This window comes from Cajanus cajan, chromosome 3, assembly GCF_000230855.2.
Source record: "Cajanus cajan strain Asha chromosome 3, NIPB_CcT2T_4, whole genome shotgun sequence".
Classification (NCBI taxonomy): Eukaryota; Viridiplantae; Streptophyta; class Magnoliopsida; order Fabales; family Fabaceae; genus Cajanus; species Cajanus cajan.
This window is the reverse complement of record NC_138519.1, coordinates 74,309,505-74,328,779: the sequence shown is the minus strand read 5'-3', so window position 1 is coordinate 74,328,779 and position 19,275 is coordinate 74,309,505. Positions and strand designations below refer to the sequence as shown.

The window sequence follows — 19,275 nt, the reverse complement described above, 5'->3', positions numbered from 1 at the left end:
AAGTCATCGTTGCTTGGTGTAGTGATGCCGACACAATTTGATTGAAGTTTACCACTGTACATTATTGATTGGTTCAGCCATTGTTCAGTCCTCGTCTTTCCAACAGATTCTTACTTGGAACCAAGGTGTGAATTTTGGATCATCATCTTTTGTGCAATGAGTTTATTTGAGAAATCATATATGTTGTCTACAGGTTTCAGGAGAACATGATACTGGGTCAAAGTCCCTCTACTTGATTCAATTTAATATTTAATATTTGAGTCTACTTGATTGGTACAGGAAGATTTCATTGTACCAGTTGAAATTTAATATTTTTTTCTTAATTTGGAAAGTGATATTGCCCAATATCGCTTGAAAATCGTATCTGGTTTAATTGATTCACTAGCTGTAGAGCTCTAACTCTAAAATGCTTGTGTGTTGTTTTCTTTCATCCTGTTGCACATTATTTTTCAAAGAGTTCCAAAAGAGTAATGTAGGATGTGTTATTTCTTGAATTTCAGAAATTTCTATTTTTACAATGGTAATGATTTGGATTTGAACATCTCTAATACATGTTCAGAATTATTACTATTTAGTATTATCTTCTAAAATTGGTAAATTGGTCTTATTGCTGTCTTAATTTGTGAATCAATTGTTTTGGTATAGCTATGTTTATTGCTCTCCACTTTCAGCTTTTTATGGATCCTTTTGAAGAAATGGGGATGGGAGTCAGATTTTTAGAGCAACACAAAAGAAGTACTACTGAAAAGGAGGTATAGACATGCAGTGGATGCAAAATTTTGTGCTTGTTTTGGTTTACCATCTTGTAGCATGCTAGAGGATACCTACTAAAAACACTGATGTTATTGTAGCGCTTACTTTAAGTGCTTGATTTTGGGTTAATATATTTGTTTTAGTTTAGTTTGATTTTGGGTCTTCAAGGTTGATCTTATTTTGCTTTATTAAACTATCAATTTGAATTCCTATGTTGTGTTTTATTCTCTGGTCTTCAATTTGGTATGTTGTTTGGGTGTTGTCATTGTCCTAAATTCAAACTGAAATGATTTTATTATTTAAGAATGCGTTTTTCTTCATGTTATTTTCTTGGTTTGAAGGATACATTTTTCTATCTTTAAATTCATTAACTGCACTTTCTCTAATCTCTCCCAGTTTGTTTTATGTTTCAAAGTTTATCTAGGTGGTTGCAATCCAAGAAGAAACATGAAAACAGAAGAAAAGTTGCAATTAAAGTAAAAAATTAAAATGCAGAACATATTGAACTAGAGTCTGATGTCAATAATTATACCCTTAAAGAAGGATGCTTCAGCTATGCTGTTAGACTGTTAACATATGTACTAGCATTTTAATCCAAAAGACTGTTTGAAGGATATAACAGTTCATATTATACCCATCGTTTTCTACTAAATCTCTTGGCTGCATTGTGGGAAAAGTTGGGAGGTATAAATAATCTTATTAGATGTAAACTTAGTTGGATTCTCATTTTCCAGCCTCTGGTTTTGTTTTTAGATTCTAAAATGCTCACAATGTCATATGATATTTTTGACAAAGGTTTTTGTAGATTTATCTCATGTGAATATTTGATTTGATTACATATACATTTATAGGTTCAAATCTTGACTCAAAACCCAATTCTTTGCATAATTGTATCCATTGTTTGTTTCTTCACTGTCTTAATGAATGTCTCATCATAAAAATGAATTATTGCCTCACTATGAATTATTTGAGAATTTATTTTAGCTTCATAGCTTATATATCAAATTAAAAATACAACTTCCTTGTATCATATGAAACTAACATTCCTTTTCTGTGTTTGTTTGGGTGTGTGCAGACTTATTCCTTCTATATCATATCCTTCCATGCTTGAGTATAAATTTTACTGATTGGAAGACAAAAAATATATAGATATAGCAACAGAATCTGTAGTAGCTATTAAGAAAATGAGGTATGGTGAATTAAGGGATCAAAATATACAAATTCTATTAAGAAGAATGTTAACATGTCATCCTATTGCAATATAGGAGATCCCATATCCCTGATGCTGCAGAAAAGATCAACCTTGGAGACAGATCACATAAACAAAATGGGATTCCAATAAATCAACAACCAAGAACACCATTTTCAGTTTTAGCTCAAAACTCTCACAATGTCAACTTGCCAGACCAGCATCCTGCCTGCAATTTGAAGTTTAGTGATTATGGTAATGTCTTTAAATTGAAATATTGTTATGGAACTTAATACTTGCAGTTTGTGAAACAAAAAATAAGAGAGCAGGACTATATTAAGAGTGTGTTTGGTTTGTGGAAGTGTTTTCTGTTTTTATTATTAATTACAATTACAATGATGTCACATTATTTTCACCTTGTTTCCTATGTTGCCCATATCCTATTCAAATATTTGAAAACAGAAAACAAGTGAAAACCCTGTGACATTTTTGTAATCATTAATGAAAACTGACAATGAGAACGTAAAACATTTTCATGAAACAAACGCACCATTTGATTTGTTTACTATGTTAATTTAAATTTTCAGTTAATATCTTTTCACTAGTAATTATAAAAATAATAAATATCACATTTTTTTGTTTCCTGTTTTCAAGATTTTGTGAAGGAAATGGTGAAACTGAAATCAACATAAGGAAAATAGGAAACTAAATGAAAACGAGGTGACAGCTTTAAATTATAAGTGAAAACATTTCACCTAAAAATGAAAATAGAAAATAAGCCAAAACACCTCTTATATATTAAGCCTGAAATAACATTGGTCACCTATCATTCTAATGCAACTCTTGGATTATCATGATTTTGCAGTCCAAAATGATAAGATTCAAGGAACATTCCTTAAAAAGGATGACCCAAAGATAAACGCATTGATGCAACAAGCAGAGTTACTAAGTTCACTAGCTCTTAAAGTTGATGCAGAGAACGTGGACCAAAGTCTTGAAAATGCATGGAAGGTGAGGCTTGATAGTAAACTTGCTTTTGTTTTGATTTTTTGAACAACTTACAGGCTTCTTTATAAATGAGCTCCAGTTGATGTCATCAAGCAAAGACCAATTTATAGATTAAATGTCATGAAGTTCAACATTAACAGAATTAAATCATTTTTTAACATGTCAAGCCTATCTACACAAAAGTCATGAAAGTCATTTGTCAGCCGGATAGTATACATTTATTATTGGAGAGATTACCTTGATTCTGCTAATGCTTATATGCATTTGTATACTAGCTGGTTTTTCAGAGCCTAGTTCTTCAGCACCCTGGTTGTTGCTAATCACAAAGAATTAGGCATTATATAATAGTATAATTATAGGTAGAATTTACGAAATAAGTAGTCTTAGAATTCAATAAGTAAAATTATTATTTAAAAGTTACTTGAATTAAATAACAATATAATATAATCATTATTAATTTTAAATAATTAATATAATTAGTGATAATTTTAAGCAATTATTTGATAAATACATAAAATATATAGATTATTATTTCTCAATTTATAATATGAATGTGCTTTTAAAATAATTTTAAATTTTTTTAAAATAATAAAAATGCATTGATATAATGTATAATATACAACACATAATACTTAAACAACATATGAATATAAAAGCAACATGCAACACAACATCACTATCAACAATAACAACTTACTCATTATGCAACACACAACAAATAGACAACACACAACTTTATAACAACTTCACAACGTATAAACACATATAACTCATCAACATATATGCGTCGTCAAGTATTTCAACTCGGAGATCTCCTACAACATAGGATGAGTAGTCTAAGTGGCTAGGTCCTACCAAACCGACAACATAGAACCTTTTTGGGCTTGCTGGTAAACAAAAAATTTGGATAAAATCCACAACACAATAATAGTTTCTCAGACTTTGCCACTTAAACAAGGAAGTATAGTACCATGTCAGGATAGGACAGTTGGGTTTAGGCCTACCACGGCATTAGCTAGCTCAACTAATTCACATGTGGGATTAGCCTACTAACTATCCTCCAAATATTACAACCTTCCGATACTCATTTAGGAACTAAGTTCTCGACTTCGTACTTTACTCGAATTGGCCGCTTGTAATCGGTATAGCTTGACCTGACCCCTATACCGTGGTCACTTCATACATGTGTGTCTCAACCTTGCCCACACACGAGATCAACTAAGTCTTAGAGGAGAACAACACATCATCCACTCCAAGGGACAACTTTCTAATGAGGGATTTTCAACAAATTGGGATCTTAGAGCATCACAACTATCTTAATCCACACAATGGGATGAACAACTTCAAAAACATCTCCTCTAGTCCTAGTAATCAACAACTCATCATCACAACACAATTAACACACAACTCAGTTCAGCTCAACAACAACTTAGTCAACACACAACTTTTAAACTCATATCATCTCTACTCATTTACTCAACTACACAACTAGTTTACTAAACTATGCTAAACATACATCTCAATGACATATCAACATTGTTCATATAATATCCCAATATAACTACACAACTTCACAACACACTTATCAACATTTTATCATTTATCTCAATACACAACACTTTCATCACATAATACAACTCATACTACATATTTAAAACTCATTTATCAAGCCAACTTACACATATAAACAACATACATCAACCTAAGCACCCAAAATAACTTTTAACTTAACCAAATTACTTAGTGTTAAATGGCAACCTTCACATAAAATAGAATAAATTAAGTTATACTAATCTTATCATTCTCATCCTTATCTCAAATGAAAGATAAGAAGATTTACTACAACTCTCATGAAGACATCAAGTCCTAATTCTATCATCTACCTTGTTAAAAATTATAAAAATCGCAACAGCTATAACTAATGCTGACAACTTGACCCCTGTTCACTAAAATAACCATATCTATAGTTCTAGACCTCATTTTTGGGTGATTTTGGTGCCATTGGAAAGCTAACATCCAAGGATACAACTTTCATGAAGATCTTAAGACCAAATTCGGTCATATAGCCCCAACGCTACAGCTCTCAATTCAGCGCTCTAGCTTAAACTCTCTGCCAGCTTCGTTTTCTCCTGGGCTTCCTGGGGCTGTAGCGCCCAACTTGGGGCTGCAACTCAAACCCTCTACCAACTTCACATTCTCCCAGGGCTGTAGCGCCCAACTCAGAGCTATAGCTCCAGATCTTGATCACCTTAATTTCTCATCCAGTTCAGCGCTCCCTTTAGCGCTTTAGCGCCAAGTGCAGAGGTTCTACACTTCCACGGCTTCCCTTTTCATTTTCTAGCTATAATCCATCAATGTTTATCCCAAAACATGATCTACCTTCATAATCTCTACTCATTTTGTTCATAGAACTCATAAAACACCAGAAATTCCACATGCAAGCAACCAAATTCAAAGAAAAATCATCAATGTTACATCTTCTGTCAAGACAATCAAAATCTCAACTTTCAACATGCAACTAACCTTAAACTCACCTCCAAACACTCAAATTTTCAGAAACCCAACTAATATCAAACTTCAATTCAAACAACCGTCCAAGATCCTAGCTTCCCTTACCTTGGAGGGAGAAGAATTCCGGTTCCGAGCTCACGGGGAAGAAAAAAAAGAAGAAGAGAAATGGTGATGCGAGCCAACTCCGAGCTTCAAGGCTTACTACTTTCTCTACTATCCAGCATCTATGTGAATCCTTGAATTTAAGGTTCCTCAACTGAAAAAAAGTGAGTTGAAAGGGAAATAGAGAAGGAGATGAGTGAGAAGAATAACAAGAAAGGTATAGGTCTTACAATATGAAAACAAATTTGATCGGATTGCCATAGTTGAGAGTTACTCATTCACAAATGATAAGTGGTCCACCATTCATAACAATATGTATTGGTTATATACTGATACTCATTTTAGTGTTAAGAACAAGTCTTTGGGTTTGTATTTTCATTAGGGTTTGCATTGGGTTGTGTTTTTGTATATTAGTTACTCACATGTGATTTTAGCATACAAATTCAGTAACGATCAATGTGAGGATCTTCCTTTACCCAATGATGTTGATTTCTCAAGGGATGAACTTTCTTCTTTGGTTATACTTGATGAATGTATGAGTTTTTGTGCAATGTTTGACAAAAAATATTGAATATTGGTGGCCAAAAAACACCACATTCTCCTAAATTAATGATAGACTATTATAATCTAAAATATTTTTAACTAACAACCTCCTACATTTATAAACTTTAATGTTTTCAATTTTTTTTTTGCAAATCTCCAATTTATTCAAGAATAATTTTATGCCACCTTCGTTTAGTTTCGGCTTTATGGAGTATAAATAGAAGTTAGTGTCCACCTTAGTATACTTTATAAGATTAGGGTTTATATTTAGGTCAAGCAATTTACTTTAATTGTCATTATTATCAACATGGACACATACCACTTAAAAGCCTGCAAGAGATAACAATATCAACATCATTGCAGTATATTTAGTAGGACCATGGGTTTTGAATATTTTATGTAGCCACGTACCCTTACTTTTTATGATGATACATTATTTACTCAAAACATTGTAGATCCATTTATTCTAAACAATAAATATTATACTTTTTTTACAAAATTTTATTATACAAATATTTATCAAACACATCCATAATATTTATTTTGTAAATTAATTTAAATGTACCTAATTTAAACCAAAGACTTTAAAATTAACAAATGCACCCACATGATGTAATTTCACGATTTTCTTAATTAATTAAAAGTTAATGGCATTTTAATGCTGTAATTGACAACTGTCGCACTGCTTGGCATGACTGTGGGCATCTTTGAAGAGTGTCGGCCAGTAGAATCTAGCTTGAAGCACCTTGGCAACTGTTCTTTCTCCGTTGAAGTGCCCTCCATAAGGAAAGTTGTGACAGTGCCACAAAATACTCTTGGCCTCCTCTCTTGAGACACACCTCCTCAGTAGGCCGTCTGCACCAATCTTGAATAGGTGAGGGTCATCCCATACGTAGTAGGTAGATTGTAGAGGGGAAGTTGAGAGGTTGGTGAAGATGAGAGGAGGCAAGCGTGAGAGAGTGTGAGAGTTTGAGAGAGATGGGCGTTTAAGAGAAAAGAGTGAAGGTTGGGGGAGTGAGCGTGAGAATGGGAGATTGCAAAGAAGAGGGGAGGGAGTTGAGAGGGTTGGGAGATTGAGAAGTTGAGAGAATAGAGGTTGAAAGGTTGAGTGAGTGAAGAGTGGGAGAGTGGGGGTGAGAGGTTAAAGGGGCATCTGAAGGGTCGCGCCGGGCGCACAATTAGTCGAGCCAGGTGCGGTATCAGTAGAATCCCAAGGGTTGCCCTTATCTGGTATGGTGCCAGGCACTGTCATGTCGCGCCGGGCGTAATTAGGGTTACAAACGTGCAAGCATTCAATGCGCCAGACTTGGCAGATACGCGCTTGGCGCATTTAAGGCTGTAACCTTCCAGTATCATTAATTTCTTTAGGTTCCATGAAAGGATTCCTTTTAGGATACACCTTTCACATTTATTTGTTCAGAATATCACCTCTAATAAATTGTATTATATATTTGTAGGTGTATCCAATAATCATGAAGACCCTCGAGATTTGAGGTCAAATCTTTTTCAAGAGGAAGGGAATGATATACTATGGCCAAGGCCAATGAATCCAAAAGGTGATATCTTAAAAGAACCAAGAGGAATGAGATGATCTTAAAGACCTTTTCATATGTTTGTACATAGTTCCTTTGTATAGGTCTAATTTTGCCTTTGTATTTGTGAGGCACTTTACTTACTTTTAATTAGTGATTGTATATTGATTTTAGGGTGGGTTACTTGGAGAGTTTAACTCCATTTAACCTCCCTTGTTGATACATTCATTTTCTATTTTTTCAGTAGAGAAAAAGAGGTGACATTTAGCAATGCTTGAGGGTGTGACTAGTAATTGGACCAGAACTGGGTCTAGGCAAAATTTTGCATATTAGACTCATTTTGCTCCTAATTTTTCATAGATTTGATTTAGCTAGGTCTCATCATCATATGATGAACCTAACTAAACCAAATCAAATATTTTTGAAATAAATCATAGAGCATTTTGGAGCCTTGGCCGCCTAGCCTTCACCTTTGTTCTTAGCCGAAATTTGCTAGCTTTAATTTGCTAGCTTTTCCTTCAAGCTTTGAAGCTTGCCTTCCAAGTTTCTAAATCTTGGTAGGTTAGGCTGACCTTACCATGGTTCTTAAGTGAACCATAGTCAATGTTAACTTCTCCTACAAGTTTTAGAAACCATGGATGGTTAGCTACACCTTACCATGGTTCCTAATGAACCATGGTTAAGGCTAGCTTACACTACATGCTACCTCTCCCTATATATTTATTTTCTCTTCACTTGTATTCACTTTTGAACATTTTGAGAAATAAAACTTCAGATTTCTCTCACTCAAGAATCCCTAAAAACCGTAGAGAATTTTCTGTCTAAGGTTTCTATCAAAGTTGTTCAAACTTTGTCTTGGTTCCTCAAGCTTCTACAACAAGCTAAGGAGTAACCGAATCTCTTCAAGGCTTCCACTCCATTGAAGATCACTTCGTGGAGATTCAAGTGTTTTTGAAGGTTTACCTCAAGAGTTTCTTTAATCCTTTACATGGGAACTTGGAAGAACAACAATCTTCTCCAAGAACTTCCATCAAAATTGGAGGTCACATTTAAAACAAAAGACTTTTTAATTTGTTGTTAATGTAAATTTTAATATTGTGTAAATTCAATGATTAATAAACAGACGGTGACATTAAGCTTAGATTTATATTAATGTTGAATATATTAAGTTAGTTCTATGCTATGCCAAATTACTAAGATGCTATGCCAATTTTGTCTGCTTTATTAAATGTATTTAACATATATATTGAAAAGAAAAAAAAAATAAACATTACATAAAGATAAGTATTGCAAAATTAAACTAAATCTGAGTAAATATAATTATCCTTATCTTGCATTACTCCAAATATAATAGTAAATCCTCCCTTATATTGTTGATTATGCAAATAGTCAAATTTCAGTGCAGACTTGATTCAATTTTTCAAGTTATTTTACATTCAAATATGTTGTCATTTGAATCAACTAAATCAATATATTTTACAATTTTGGAAATAGCATTTTCACAAAACCCAATTGACAATCTCTGTCAACAAAAAACAATTAAGTGTAATAAATAATAAATTTAATTTATATTATAAATATTTAAATTCATTAATTTAAACTTATAATTGACTTACATACCAGAATAGATGTGATAACATCAATAACATTAATCTATTTATGCACTTTTTGTGAATTAAGGAAGTCAATCTTTTTTAAATAAATAATAAAAAATAAAAAAGTAATAATGTCAAATATCTAAATTTTATTATATAACATTATATTAAAATAAATAAATTATTATACTATATCACACAGATGCATTAAAAATGAATCATTTTGAAGCCCTAATTCTCTAACCATGGAAGAAAAGGCAATCAGAGAGTCATAACATACCTAATTAATACCTTAAAACAAAAAAGACATTATGTATTTCATTTTTTTTATATACGATGCTTGATTCAAATGGAAGACAAAAATATGTGCTAACCAATGGACAAACACCCGTTCTGCCTCCTTCCCTCCACAAGGAAAGTGAAAAATGAGCCAACAAGAAAACTCAAATATATTACAAACTGAAAATAATCGCCAACCCACAATTTAACACCATCTATGCTTGGGTGGGCTGTGCGTTGGCATGATATACCGTCATAAGGGTAAATCCAACATGGACAACAAATTGTGCAACTACCCACTAATTCATCAAAGGTAACACTGATCTTGAAACAACTACATTGAGAAGACTGAAACACAGACAAAGCAAAGCAAGAAGATGAAGAGCTATACTAAGGATTCCAGTGCAAATGCAAAGAGAGCATGCGCTAAGGGTTTCTTGTCCACACACACGCTGCAAAGAAACAAGTTCAACTTTTATTTTCCAAACGACGCCGTTTTGTTCTTACCGCATGCAAAGTGGCCTGTAACAACTCTTTTTACACGTTTCCGCCAATATGCTTCCTTTGTTTAAACAGCTCTTTTTTGTTAGATCTAGTCAACACTGGAACGACATAAACTTATGGCATGAAATCTCAAAAAAAAATTTTGAATCCAATTCATATGTTTGTAAAATGTCATTATCTGACTTACTTTCAATCGTACAACAATATCATACTATTTATACGATAGATCCTTCATTGAGTAAGATGCAGAATAATCCTCTCAAGAACATAATTCAACTTGTCTTTGAGCCATTATCCGACCAAAAAGGTACTTTAACATTTCGAGACATTGAAAATATGCAAAATGTTACCGTTTTATCTTGTTCAAAAAATATTGATGATGTTGAATTTGGGGAAAGTTGGATCGGATCATCAATATTTTTCAATCAGGATAAAAAGGTAACATTTTGCACTTTTTCAATGTCTTGAAATGTTAAAATACCTTTTTGGTCTCCCAAAGACATTCTGAATCATGTTCCTGAAAAAATTATTCTGCATTTTCCTCAATGAAAGATCTACCGTATAAAATATAAAATAGTATTGATATCGCTGTACAATTGAAAGTAAGTTAGACAATGACATCTTATAGACATATGAATTGGATTCAAAAATCTTTCTTGAGATTTTATGCCATAAGCTGACGTCACTCCAACTTGAATCCAACTTGAGTATTGATCAAGTGGCCGTTGACTAGATCTAGCAAAAAAGAGTTGTTTAAACACCTAATTTTCATCCAAATACATTATGCTACTGCAAAGAAGAAAATTACATAAACTTGAAATCTAGATTAAAATTGATATACCGTGTGAGAATCAAAAAAATTGCTAATGTTACTATCTCTCGTACCTAAAGGAAAAATTGAAAATTAGACAACTTGCAACAATTGTCAAAGATCAAAATGAGCAATTAAATCAAGTTTCCAACCCAAATTTGCACAATGAGTAAGAGTGGAACTTGAGGTAAGAGTAAAACTTGAGGAATCAAAACTTTGATCCATGGCGTTGGTTCTCGTTCAACACATTGTCATCACAAGCAGCAAATGCAACTTAAGAAATCACTAATCAAAATTACTAGTTGCACTCCTAATTAATAAGCCACCCATCACTAATTCTCACTAAAGTTACTGATTTTCTATTCAATAGTAACAATACTTTGCCACTGTTCCCCTAAAGTTACTAACTTTACACATGCATGATTTTGACAACACTAAATGGGTTATTCTGAAACCCATTCCCGCACGGATAAACATTTAAAATAGCATAAGAAACATCATACCAACATCTACACGCCTAATTTATAATGCTATTATTATTGACAGAAGCCAAGGGACTAGAAACACAACCTAGGATCTACTTCAGAATTCATTACATTACAATCTATAGCATAGAGTACTAATCAAGTATTAGAATACACAGATTGCAATTTTTTTCGGGATAAGGTTACATTTTAGATTCAAGAAGAAATTGCAAACAAACAACCCAACCCAAACGAAGGCAAACAACAAATCTAAACAACAAGAACAAATGAGTTATTATGAAACATGAGGGATGAGGCAAGAGGGCATGATTCTAATGGCATTAAATGAGTTATTCTAAAACCCAGACAACATAAGAAACATCATTATTATTGACGGAAGCCAAGGAACTAGAAACACAATATGTTAATCTCAAATTATCCACTAACTAATTCACAATAAGTGAACTTATAAAATCTACATGTCAATTTATAATATAAATCTTTTGTGTTAATCTCAAATTATCCACTAACTAATTCACAATAAGTTAACTTATAAAATGTACATGTCAATTTATAATAAGAATCTTGAGAGTACTAAAAAAAAGGACAACCAAGAACTTAAATGCGCATCAATCACATTCTTCATAATGTTGTAGGTAATTTAATCTAATATATCACGTCATTACCATTTTAGCAGGAACGAAATTGAAAAATAATTACATTAATTATATAAATTTATATATAAAATAATTTATAATTATAAAAATTAATAATGTTAATAATTTATAATATTAATAAATTATATTTTTATGAAGTAATGAATTTAATAAAATATAATATTAATATTTTATACTTTTAATAATTTATAATGTTAATAATTTAAAATGACTTTCACAACATTATTAAAATTATAACTTATTAAAATTCTAAGTTATTAAAATTATAATTATTATTATTAATTAGTAATATTATTAATTAGGCTAAAAATCTATTTTAGTCCTTCATAATAATTGTTTGTTTCAATTTAGTCCTACTTTTATTTTTAGTCTCAATTTGATCCCTAATAAATTAATTGATTATAATGTTAAACTTCCGTCTAGATTATTTAGACGGAATTAATTGTTGGCCACGTAGATGCCATGTGGAAGCTATGTTCATGCCACGTGAACGTCAAATTTTGTCATGTATCTGGAACCGGAACAACACATTCTGAAACCAGAACAGCTCGTTCCAGTTGCATTCATGGTGTGTAAAATTTGCATCTAGAACAACTCGTTCCAGATACATTATTTAACACCAACGCGTGCAGCAAAATTGATCATTCTAAGATCAAAACGAGCCATTCTAGATTCAAAACGAGCCGTTCTAGAACGCCAACCAACATAATACACTAGTATGGTTCAAAAATCGAAGCAAACCATTTACACATACAAAAGTTTTTTTAATCTAAAAAATAATATATTTTAAAAAATAAAAATTATATTCTAATATATATATATATATATATATTTAAATTATTTTTTTATCTTATTTTAGTCTCTTAAGTCACCAATAACATTTAAAAGTGACTAATTAAGACAGTTATGCAATATCAATAAAATTTAATGTGATATTTTCCCTAATAGAAATATCAATAAATAAATTTTATACAATAATATTTGATAAATTTTTTAACAAAATTTGAATATAAGAATTAAATTAAAATTTTTTAAAATTACAAGAACTAAAAAGAATTTTAAATTTGAAAGATCAAATATAAATTTACTCTAAATTTAAAGAATTAAAAACGTATTTAAGCCTTATAAAAATTTATATCACATATTAAAAACATCTTTATATGATAAATAAATTAAACTTAATTTTTATAAAATTTAACATATTTATTTATATATTTTTATTAGCATTAAATTATTATTAAGTAAATCCTTAAAATTATTATGTAACTAAACATTTTAAAAAATATCTATGATAAAAAATATATATTTATAACATGTATTTTTAACAAAAATTAAATTTAAATTTATTAAATTATAATATAACATAATCTGACTTAATTTATTTTCATCTTTAATCATAATTATAAATATAAAAACTGGTAAAAAATAATTATAATATACATTTATATTTTAAAAAATTATATATAAAATTTTTAATATTATAAATATATTAATAAGTATTGTCATCACGATCTAAAATTTATGAATATAATCATTAACAGCATGTGTGACATTCTAGAACTAGAACGGTCTATTCTAAAACCAAAACAAAATGGACCATTCTAATTTTAGAACGGGCTGTTCTGATCATGACAAAAATTTGACATCCACGTGACTAACAATTAACTTCGTCTAAATAATTTATATAAAAATCTGACATTGCAACTATTTAATTTATTAAAAACTAAATTGAGATAAAAAATAAAAATTAGACTAAATTAAAACAAACAATTATTATAAGATACTAAAATAAATTTTTAGTCTATTAATTATTAAAATTATTGAGGGAAATTATTAAAATTATTATTATTATTATTATATGAATAATAAAATTTTCTATACCATTAAGTTTTTATATAAAATTAAATTATATAAATAAACAAATACATATAATATCTTATTTTATATACAGTTTATTAAAGTAAAAAAGTCCCCAGTACACTGAAAAATTTTCAATTAATTTAAGATGTTAAAACTAAAAACCTCATTTTTTTTTTAAAGAAAATAAACTAAATTTATTTTAAAATTTTTCAAATAGATATTCCGTTTCAAAAACTAAAGATAAAAGATAAAAAAAAAAAATGTATTACCAACCACAAAAAGAATGCCTAGAAATCATCAGATTCTAATGCAGACATTATTAAGAAATCAACAATTTCCAATCTTCACATTTCAACGATTCACCAATGGCAACAAAATTCAAAACAAAAGTATTCAAAATCATTTCAAAAGACATAAGTGTAAAAAGGTTCAAGGAGGAAATAAATGTGGGTTACAACCAGGCCCTCAAATCATTGTTTTCATCAGTGAGAGCAGACATGTTGACCCAATACGATCAATTTCCGTGCCCACAACCATGCTGCCTTCATAATTCAATCCAGAGCATCGGCTTATTGTGCACGGTTTCAGATTCAACATCGTATCACAAACACCATAAACAGAACAATAAAGAGAAACATTATTTCCCAAGCCTACGAAACTGTAACGAACGCCAAAACCCTAAATGAAACGAAACCAAACCTTGTACCGCTGCTATACTCTCTCTCAGCCGATGATGTACATGTGAGAGTGGAGTCGCTATTTATAGAAGGAGATAGTCGATTAGGGTTTACTTGCTAGGTTATTGGGCTTATTCTTCAGAGGCTTGGCCCAAACTAAATTGTGGGTTACGTTGTACATTTTTATCTTCATTACGATTTCATTTGATTTTAGTTATGTAAAAAAAAAATCATTAAATTAGTCTTCATAAATTTTATTTTTGAAATGGTTTTATGAATAATTAAATTATAATAAACAATATTTTTAAAATTTTTAAATGAAGAGTAAACAAAAAAAATATAATTATTGAGAGCCAAAACCAAATTAAGTTATATTTAGAGAGATAAAAAAAAAATACATTTTATCCTATCCTATTTGAAGTTAGAAATTGTTAGAAAGATTTTACGATTTAGTAGATTACTGTGTGAAATGTGAATAACGGTAATTTAGAAAATAATTATTTTGATTAGTACTTCGAAAATAATTTGGTTTCATATTAGTACACAGCGTAGTAAATATTAGACATAGTTTAGGTCGAGAAAATATATTTGACTTTACTTCGTTTCCTTTTTTTTTTAAAATCATATATGAAAAAAAAAAGTGAAATCAATAAATTTGTTTTAAATATTTTTAATTAATTTTTTTTAGAAATTAGTCTTAGAATAATGGATTTAAGGCTAAATCAACTCTACAAAACCAGCTTATAATGTGAGAGCTGCTTTCCACTTATATATTAAGTAATTGCCTAATCTCTGGTCGATGTGGGACTTGGGTTTTTTTCAATATACTCTCACGTCCAGGACTTGAGTTTTTCCCAATAACTCCCTCACGTCCAGTCCAACACTATTGGGCTTAGTACGTGGATAAAATAAATGATAGGTGACCCTTTTTAATGATCTAGGATTGGTGGAACTTTAGTTTTTCTTAATACACCCCTAGGTAACCCTTTTTAATGATATAGAATTGGCGGGACTTGAATTTTTCTCAATACACTCCTTCATGCCTATGGCGCATATATCAATGGTAGGTGACCAATTTTTAAGAATCTATGATAGATTTGATACCATAATAAAATAGTGGATTTAAGACTAACTCAACTTTACAAAATCGGCTTGTAAAGTGAGAGTTGTTTTCCACTTATATACTATTCAATCGCCTAATTTCTAGTCGATGTGAGACTTGAATTTTTTTCCCAATAATTAGGAAACAAAATAAAATTAAAGAGCTTTAAGAAAATAAAATTAAAATTAAAGATAAAAATAAAATAAAATAATCTTCTTGAATCAAATGATAACCAACTTAAAATCGTTTAGTTTTCAAATACACCCCCTTAAACAATGGACCGGTTTGACCCATAAAAAATAATTAACTTAAATTTTTTTTGGGTTAATTTGATTAATCAGGTAAACCAAATGGGTCATACCAAACTAATTACCGGATCTATTTAATTCAATATATTTTTTTGTAACAAATAAAAAATAAAATAAAATAAAATAATTTGAGCTATTTAGGCCAAGCCAAAAATTAGTAGTCCGAGAATTCAACCCCACTCCCGTTACTTTTATTCAAGTACCTCGAGTTACTATAGATACATTGTTAAATCTTTCATGAGATTTTGTTTGGACATGACTTTATGTATATGAGTTAACTAGCATGGAATAACTTCTTCATACTGAAGTTGCATGGAAGAACCAGAAAGTTTCATCATTTGATTTGGATGCATATTTATTCACGATGTTACACCATAAATGAAATTTCAATTCAACATTAAAAGTCAGTTGAAGCACAAATGGAATAAAAGCTCAAAACACGTTAAAAATCATAAATTCACAGACGCACTATTATAATTTTACATAACAAATATATTACTTTAGTCTCACTCTCATGCATTATTATTATTCACCAAAGACACAATCTCATTCTCATGCATTCAGCAGCAACGTTTGTTCACTCAAGTCCATGTCTCTGTTTATATTGCAGGGCAAAGGCATAGATCTTGTGAGGGTGAGGGAGTGACGTGGCCACACTGTCTTTTTGCATGCACCTCTTGGCCCAAGCCACAAGTTTGGGACATTCTTCCTCAATGCTTAGTTTCCCAAATGTCTCAACTGTGTAAAACCAGCTAGTGAAGGGAACAAGAGCCACATCCACATACCCAAAGTCTTCACCACCAAAATATGGTTTGTTTGCAAGTTCATCTTCCAAGGTCTTCAAGCATTCTATAAATTGTTTATTGTGCTCTTCTTGCTCTTTACCCTTCCCTGTCCATACCCTCTTTACACTATTGTATACCTACACCAAACACAATCCCAAATCTATCTTTACCCTTCTTAAAATCAACTTACAAAAATAGCAAAACTAAAACCAACTAGGTAGTAAATATTTATGCCCTTGTCATGTCTACATACTTTTAGTAGGTTTTTTTTACACCTATATTTTTAGTAGTTAATGTGCATGAAATATATCAAATAACAAATATTATTATTGTAAAAATACAAGTTTTGAATTGTGGTTCCAATCCAAATCACTGTTACAGTTTTGTTGCCATTCTTGATTTCATGAGAAATTGCCAAATTTTTTTTATAATTTTTTTTATTATTATTTATATATAATCGTAATTGTAGTTACAATGACTTAAAAGCCTTATAGTGTGATCAAAATTGCAGCCACAGACAGTTTATAAAATTTTGCTAAATATCATTTTGGTTAAATTGTATTTTTAGTTTTGTATAATATCTGGTTCACAATTTTTGTTTCCTAATTATTGATTTTGTAATTTTATAAAATTTGTAAATTTTAATCTACTCACTAAATGTCTATTTATTGATTTTTATGACTTGACATTAAATAAATTATAGAACAATTAATATTAATAATATTTAGGTTATATTTTACTTTTAATTTCATTTTTTTTATCTAGTGAAAATGATAACATGAGATTAAATACATTAAAATGGAAACTAAAAATGTAACTTAACCAAAATATTGTTAAATATTAATTATCATGTAATTTGATTAATTTCAAATGATTATACCAACATTTCAATTTAAACAATCAATGGTTGAATATTTATAAAGGGATCAAAATTATAAACTTAATAAAATTAAAGAACTAAAATTATGAAATTAAAAATTAAAAGATCAAAATTAAAAAAAAATGTAATTTAACTTATAACTAATCATCCATCTAATCAGTATTGAAAAGGACAAAGAAAAAACTAATTTTGACCATTCTTATACAAATGTAAAACTATGCATATGACTTACATTTTTGTCAATGTAATCGCCCCAAAACCTGGCTTGGGATCGTTTGTAAAGATCAGAAGGAAGGAGAGAAGGTTTGTGGTTCCATGCCTCATCAATGTACTGGACAATATTCAGTGATTCACATATGGGTTTTCCATTATGAATCAAAACTGGTATCATTTTGTGAACCGGGTTCGTTTCCAAAAGCAGAGAACTTTTAGCTTGAAAATCTTCTTGCTTGCACTCATATGTGATACCCTTCTCAGCCAAAGCGATTTTCACTCTCATTCCATAAGAGCTTGGCCAGAAATCCAGCAGAACTACATTAGCCTCTGCCATTTTTACCTTGGTATAATACTATGTAACTTTCTTGGATTAATTTTAATTTGAGACCAAGATTGTTCAGATGGTTTACATATGTTTGTGGATTTGGGGTATTTATACTTGTGCATTACTTGTTTGCCAAGAAATGAAACGTGGAAGGTTTACCAATGATGGTGTCATTGCTCATGCATGTTGGAAATGAGATCTATCTTTGTTACACTCCTTGTTCGTTCAACTTTTGATTTCGATTGAAGGGCGATCCTTATCTAATAATTCTATAATATTTTAGCATTTTTTTTGTAGAATTAGAGCACACATGGTAGATTTGGGTGTCTTAGTGGAACCACTGCAAATGTGAAAGGAACATATTCGGATATATTTATGGTATTATAATAGAAATCAAATTTGACACGGGATGTGATGTGAGTATAAGAGTGAGCTAGAATGACAAAAGTTGATTATGTGTATCCTAACTAAAACACAAATTCAAATCTCTCTGGCTTGCTCATTTAATTTAATTGCTACTCTGATGTAAGTGCAAGAGTCAGTTACAATGACAAAGAGTTTTATTGTCACTTTACCTTATCTCTAAAATTGAACGTATATATTTTTTATTATTAGAATTGATTTAGGAGTAAGGAATTGAGGTGATACACACAAAATCTTAAATCTGAATTCTGATTGTCATTTTAATATATAATAAATTCATTTATGATATCATCTTATATTTAAGAAATTGGTATAATATAAATTTAAATACTTTAAATTTTATCTTTTAATTCTTTTAGTTAAAAATATTTTATTTAAGTCGATGTAATCCTTTTAATTATGATAGATTAAAGATAAAATTAACAAATATTTATGAAAAACTAACCGAGTATTTAATCCTATAATATATAAATGCCTAAAAATTACTCAATAAACAATAATGCATGACATATTATCGCCCTTAAATATATATATATATATATATATATATATATATATATATTACAAGGCTTATATAAAATTACATTTTATTATACTCTTTTTTTATTAACTAACTTTTTTTTATTAACTAACTATGATATTAGTATGAAATATTTAATATTAGAAGTATTGACTAATTTTTATTATGAACTATTTTATACTTAATGTTATAAAATAAAAATATTTTAAAA

General features: G+C 30.0%; 1 protein-coding gene and 1 non-coding gene across 10 annotated transcripts; both read right to left on the bottom strand.

Moving 5' to 3' along the window:
- Positions 1-1,860: 1,860 nt before the first annotated feature.
- Positions 1,861-18,215, bottom strand: LOC109803935 (putative glutathione S-transferase parA). Of its 9 annotated transcripts, none has more exons than XM_083071284.1 (5): positions 17,813-18,215; positions 14,528-16,837; positions 10,020-10,805; positions 3,188-5,717; positions 1,861-2,171 (listed from the first exon to the last, which is right to left on the bottom strand). In XM_083071284.1, the coding sequence occupies exons 1-2, from the start codon at positions 18,128-18,130 to the stop codon at positions 16,493-16,495; spliced, it is 663 nt and encodes a 220-aa protein (XP_082927410.1). In that variant the 5' UTR covers positions 18,131-18,215; the 3' UTR covers positions 1,861-2,171; positions 3,188-5,717; positions 10,020-10,805; positions 14,528-16,492. The 9 variants fall into 9 exon arrangements, with proteins under 9 accessions (XP_082927410.1, XP_082927415.1, XP_082927416.1 ...); XM_083071289.1 differs by having other exon boundaries at positions 3,188-3,266; XM_083071290.1 differs by having other exon boundaries at positions 3,188-3,256.
- Positions 14,271-14,378, bottom strand: LOC114916224 (small nucleolar RNA snoR100). Its single transcript, XR_003804610.1, has one exon. It is a non-coding gene; the product is annotated as a small nucleolar RNA snoR100 (small nucleolar RNA).
- Positions 18,216-19,275: the final 1,060 nt, after the last annotated feature.

Excerpts from the sequence above, each read along its gene's own strand:
- LOC109803935 (XM_083071284.1), bottom strand. The coding sequence starts at position 18,130 with ATGGCAGAGGCTAATGTAGTTCTGCTGGATTTCTGGCCAAGCTCTTAT. Across the intron at positions 16,838-17,812 it reads GCGATTACATTGACAAAAAT|GTATACAATAGTGTAAAGAG; the intron begins GTAAGTCATATG and ends TGTTTGGTGTAG.